Source organism: Lutra lutra, chromosome 17, assembly GCF_902655055.1.
Source record: "Lutra lutra chromosome 17, mLutLut1.2, whole genome shotgun sequence".
Classification (NCBI taxonomy): Eukaryota; Metazoa; Chordata; class Mammalia; order Carnivora; family Mustelidae; genus Lutra; species Lutra lutra.
The window spans coordinates 49,500,538-49,506,571 of record NC_062294.1 but is presented as its reverse complement, the minus strand read 5'-3'; the positions used below and the strand labels follow the sequence as shown (position 1 = coordinate 49,506,571).

Sequence of the window (6,034 nt, the reverse complement as noted above, 5' to 3'; positions counted from 1 at the left end):
ATCTGGAGGATGCGATTGGGAGAGGCGGAGCCGAGGAGGTCACCGAGGTTTCGTGCGTGGGAGCCCTGGAGTTTACCCAGCGGAGAAGAGACAAGACTCCCAAGGCTCAAAAACTCATCTTTATTGGGAAGACTCAGAACAAACAACCTTTACCCCCCACCTTCAAACTCGGGGGAGGAAAGCCGAGGATCTGCACCTTTCTCCCATATGTACACTCCAGAATCCGCCTGGAGAAGGTGCCCCCACTCGTGGGGACTGAGGCAGCTTTACAAGCTGGTGCATGGGAGCCAAGCCCCTTTTCCTCTCCGGACTCGGTTTTCTCATTTGTAAAATGGGCTCAGGGGAAACCGGTGCTGCGGAGCTTCTCACCAGCGCTGAAGATGTCCCATTCAGAAGAATGAGGAGGTTGGAAGACCGACCAACGGTGGCCCAAGGGGACGGAGGTGCTGGACATCCTGGCTGGGTTTGCACGGCCCCTTCCACCTCCCTCCCTCCCCACCTAGCGCCTCTCCTCCAGCGCCTCGGGGCTACGTAGCCTCTGGCCCCGGAGACAGGAGGCCTGCCCCAAAGCCCACCTCCCGGTACTGGTTGGGGAACATGTTGCTGCCCACAAGGCTGGCCGTGCCCCCGTCCCCGGGGCCTGGGGCCTGGTATGAGTCCAGCGTCATTGGCTCAGGGCCGGAAGGATCTCCAACTGCGGGCCCTGCAGCCCCATTGCCCGTGACAGTGCTGACGAGTGGCGGCGCAGGGGGCAGCATGTCCAGCATGGTGAAAAGTGTGGGGGCCGTGGCGTCATCGTAGGCAAAGCCGTCGTCCAGAAGGTCCGGCCCACCGGGGGGCTCCAGGCCGGGGAGGGACACGGTGCCAGAGAAGAAGTCTGTGTCTGGCAGCAAGGCTGACGGCGGGAGGAACGGGCCTGCATGAATGGAGAAAAGAAGTAGGATGCCTTTAGCGGCAACTTCAGGGGCTAACTCTAACACACAGTAACTCCAGTGCCCTGACAGTACTAAATGCATTATCACTGTGGCCTCCTTTAATCCCAAGGAGAACCCCAGGGTAGGAACTATCACCATCCTCCTTTAATGAGCAAACTGAGGCAAAATAATTCAGTCACACATAGCTGGCCAGTTGTAGCACCAGGGTTCCAAACATGCTCCAGCAGGAATGGGAAGTTTTTCCAAAAAATTAAGAAGTTGAAGAGGCTCTAAAGTCCCTCCTCCTCCAAATTATAGAGACCACCCCAAAAATGAAATCCCCACACACAGGAGACCCAAATGAGAAGTCACCAGGCCCCAAACCGGAAGGTAAAATTATGTGGAGGTGTTAAAATATATAGAGGAGAGTCTTTCTCTGAGATAAGACAAACCTCACCAGCGAAGGCGTCTTATGCTTATCTCAGAAAGAGACCCAGGGCAACTGGGTCTCTTCTCCAGGGACTCTATTTCCCAGCCTCCCTTAGAGCCAAATGTGGTCATGTGACTAAGCTCCTTGCTGGAACGCAGGCCTGAAGGCTGGAACTTTGGCAGCCATTTTGGACCAGGAGATGGAAACTATGAGTTGAAAATGGCAGAAGCGTGCTTGGGTCTCTGATGATCATAACAGCCTCTAAACCATCCCAGGACTATCTACTTCTGTTTACCTGAGAGAAGTAAAAGTCTAGCCTGTTGAAGCCCGTTAATTTGGGGTTTGCAACAAATACAGCTAAACATGACCGTAACAAACGCAGGTGGCATTCTTGTCTGTCAAGTTCCTAAGATCTCCTGAGCACTAACTCTGTGCCAGCCACTATGCTAACTGTGTGATACAACCTCACTAAATTCTAAAAAAGACCCTAAGAGGTAAGGTTTCCATCTGAGAGATGAGATCCCAAAGAGATCCCACAGTGGCTAAATTCAGGCCTCAGAATCCAAACTCAGTCTAATTCCAGAGGGCATGCTCCTAACCATTATGCTATCATGCCAGAGCAGCTTTGTCCCAAGGATTGTGGAGGGGGGCCTTTAGGCACTGGAAAGTTGGGGTGATGGAGGAGGTAGATGAATGGCAGATGGCTAATGGGGAGAGGCTTTGGGAATAGGGGATGGAAGGCTAGCAAAGCAGGCTAGGATTGGTGGTTGCTATGGGTGGGGCTCTGAGCAGTGGTTACCAGGGGCAGTGGGTAGGGGGAACAACGGGTGATCCCTGAAACCTCCAGGGTGGGAGTGGCTGGAGTGGTCCAGGCTCTACAGACTCTGAGCGGTTGGCTGTCGGAGGTTAGTGGGAGAGCTGGGCACCCTGGGGTAGCTGGGTTCTTAGGGGGAGTGTTCTTAGAGCCAGTGGTCAGTCAGTGGGGAGGCTTCTGATCGCAGCCAGATAGGGCTGCAGTTCCCAGGAAGTGGAGGCTGGCGTGTGAGTTGAGATGAAGGCACAAGGAGAACATACCAGAGGGTGGTTGGGCTAGAGACAGGCTCTGGATTAAGGTTGGCTGGCTCTGCCAACCCATCCCGTTTATCTACCATCCACTCCCTGCTACCTGCTCTACGTAGTGTTTCATCACTCGTCTGTACAGCTGCCCAGGTACAGCTCCCTGCTTCACCGCACATGCGGCGACCTCAGCTGAGAAACTTCACCTTTCTGGGCCTCAGTTTCTTCACCAGTAAAATGGGGAGGTATGATATGATTTCGATTCAACGAGTAGACCTATACAACGCACTTATGTGCCGGTGATATGGTGTCTGTAAAAATAAATGCATTAAAATCTGAAAGGCCAATGAGGAAGGTCTATGGTGAAACTTTTCAGGGGAGCAGCTGAGGCTCGGAGAGGTGGAGCAACTTGGTGGGGGTCACACAGCCAGTGAACAGCCCGGCAGAGATCAGAGCCTCCTGATTGTATCCAGAGCTGTTCTTCTTTATACTTCATGCTGCTGCCTGAGATGTCAGTTCCTGACCTTAGGGGAGTTTGGGGGGAGCTCCCGAAGAGGCCAAAAGCAGGGCTGCAGCTCACACTCATCCCACTTCAGAGAGCAGGAGCTTGCCCTCGGCGGGGACCCACCTGCGCTGTGACCCACCTGAGCTGGGGTTGGGCAGGAAATGATCCAGGAAGGCTGGCTTTTTCTTCCGCCGTTTGCTCTCGATGCCATGAGGGTCTGAGGGAAGGCAGAGATGAGGACCCCTGGACCCTCACGGCCCTTCCTCCCCAGACTAGGGCTTAGCCATCCCCTCCCAAGAACCAGGAGATGGGTGTGGAAAGGGGCAGAGGGGACACACCTGAGCTCTTCAGCTCCCCGAGGACATCAGGTATCCCCCGTTTCCGCTTCTTGTCCACGCCATAACTGTCTGTTCAGGAGATAACAGGGGCGATGTTATCCATCAACAATAATAATTAAGACTTAATTATAGAGACTGCTTAGGAAGTCATTGAGCTGTTCTAGTTCTTGGCCAACTAATGCAAATAGATATCCACATCTTAATCAGAATGCAACCCAAATCCACTTCTGTGTTGTTCCTGGGACACTGCAGCATGATCCTGCCTCAGGACCTTTGCACTTGCTACTCCAGCTGCTTGAAACCCTATTTCCGAACTCCCATTACTTCCCCTGGAGAACTGCTTAGTCAACCCCACATTCTCAGCTCAACCGTCCCCTCCTCCAGGAAGCCCTCCCTAACCTCAAAGCCTGTGTCAAATGCCCCCTCTGAGCAAACTAAGTCCCCTGAGCAATTCCATCCCCACTATAGGACTGTGAGACTTATGAGGGTGGGGCTGGGGCCATCTTGGGTCACTGCAGTGTCCTAGAACCACCCAGTACAGGGTTGGGCATGAGCAGGCATGCTGAGGGAAGAAATAATCAAATACTCCCCAAATGCCATCAGATAGGTACTATTACTTCCACTTTGTGCAAGAGGAGACTGAGGTTCAGGGAGAGACCAAGGACACACAACCAGTAAGAGGGGGAGCCAGGAACCGAACCCCAGTCGGTACAGTCACGAGGCTGTTTTACTTCTGCCTCTTCTTCCCCTGTCCCCTCTAGGCCAAAGACCTGGCCTCTGGCCAGCGGGTCACCCTGGATTGCTGTGGTTACCATGGTCCCGAGGCAGGTACGTGAAGGGCAGAGGCTCACTGCAGACCCCGTCAGTAAGCCGCTGCAGGAAGACGTTTACGGTCACAGGCTCAACGATTTCCAGGTCCTCATAGGGTGGTGTCTTGAACACAATGGCAATCTGGCGGTGCACATCGGCCTGGGAGAAGTCAGCCCGGCCTTCCCAGGAGGCCCTGCTAAACACCACCGATATATCCTCTGGCGGGAAAGTGGGGACATCAGCTGAGCCAGGACGCTGGCCCACCAGGCCCCCAACTCAGTCAGCCTCCCCCCAAATCAATACTGATATTCTCTTTAAAAAAAACATATATATATATATACATATATATATATATATATATGAAGTTTAAATACATTTGATTTTAAGAGAGCTCCATGCCCAACATGGGGCTTGAACTCACAACTCCAGGATCAAAACTTGCACGTTCTACCAACTGAAACAGCAAGGCACCCCCAATGTTGATATTCTTTTTTTTTTTTTAAAGATTTTTTTTTATTTTATTTATTTGACAGAGAGAGATCACAAGTAGACAGAGAGGCAGGCAGAGAGAGAGAGAGAGGGAAGCAGGCACCCCGCTGAGCAGAGAGCCCGATGCGGGACTCGATCCCAGGACCCTGAGATCATGACCTGAGCCGAAGGCAGCGGCTTAATCCACTGAGCCACCCAGGTGCCCCCAATGTTGATATTCTTAACACTAAAACTAATCAGAGGGGCACCAGGGTGGCTCAGTTGGTTAAGCATCTGACTCTTGGTTTTGGCTCAGGCCATAATCTCAGGGTCATGAGATGGAGCCCCCCTTGGGCTCCGTGCCCAGCAGGGAGTCTGCTTAGAATTTTCTTCCTTTCCCTCTGCCCCTCCCCAACTCAAGTGCATGTGTGCACACGCTCGCTCTCTCTAAAATAAATATTTTTTAAGATTTTATTTTATTTTAGAGAGAAAGAAAGAATGCGTGCGCATGGGCGCCTGGGTGACTCAGTGGGTTAAGCCTCAGCCTTCAGCTCAGGTCATAATCTCAGGGTCCTGGGATCGAGCCCTACGTCCGGCTCTCTGCTCAGCAGGGAGACTGCTTCCCCCTCTCTCTGCCTGCCTCTACCTACTTGTGATCTCTCTCTGTATCAAATAAATAAATAAATAAATAAATAAAAAGAATGTGTGCGCCAAGCAGGGGGAGGGGCACAGGGACTGGAAGAGAGCCTCAGCAGACTGCCCACTGGGCACGAAGCCCAATGGGGGCTCCATCTCATGACCCTGAGATCATGACCTGGGCTGAAACCAAGAGTCATATGCTTAACCGACTGAGCCACTCAAGTGCCCCTCTAAAATAAATAAATCTTTTTTTTTTTTTTAAAGATTTTATTTATTTGTCAGAGAGAGAGGAGAGCGAGCGAGCACAGGCAGACAGAATGGCAGGCAGAGGGAGAAGCAGGCTCCCCGCCAAACAAGGAGCCCGATGTGGGACTCGATCCCAGGACGCTGGGATCATGACCTGAGCCGAAGGCAGCTGCCTAACCAACTGAGCCACCCAGGCGTCCCTAAAATAAATAAATCTTAAAAAAATAAATTAATTAAACTAATCATAGCAGCAGCTAACCTCTTGTTGAGCACCCACTGTGTGCCAGTCACTAAGTATTTTATATAGTTTTATATATTATCTCATTCAAACCTTTTACTAACCTGAGAGGCAGGTAGAGTTAATATCCTCACCACGTCAGACTTTCCCCACCATCAGATTTAGTGATTCACTAAGGGGACTCATGGGACTCAGCATATAGTCATACTCATGCTATGATTTACTTTGGCAAAAAGATACTAGTAACCTCAGTAAAGGAAAGGATGCCTGCATGAGCTTCCAAGAGGCCTCTCCCCGTGGAATCACAGAGAACACGCTAATCCCCCGCCCCCCAGTAGCAAACTATGACCACACACGGGAAATGCTAGCTATCAGGGAAGCTCACTGGAG

General features: G+C 51.8%; 1 protein-coding gene across 3 annotated transcripts in view; it reads right to left on the bottom strand.

The window, feature by feature from the left end:
* Positions 1 to 106: 106 nt before the first annotated feature.
* Positions 107 to 6,034, bottom strand: part of RELB (RELB proto-oncogene, NF-kB subunit) — a 29,964-nt gene continuing 24,036 nt past the window's right edge. For all 3 annotated transcript variants that reach the window (XM_047709934.1, XM_047709935.1, XM_047709937.1), the window contains 4 exons: positions 4,056 to 4,271; positions 3,244 to 3,312; positions 3,045 to 3,122; positions 107 to 916 (listed from right to left, as the gene is read on the bottom strand). In XM_047709934.1, the coding sequence (XP_047565890.1) occupies positions 528 to 916; positions 3,045 to 3,122; positions 3,244 to 3,312; positions 4,056 to 4,271 (752 nt within the window). In that variant the 3' untranslated portion in view covers positions 107 to 527. The remainder of the gene's footprint in view (positions 917 to 3,044; positions 3,123 to 3,243; positions 3,313 to 4,055; positions 4,272 to 6,034) is intronic.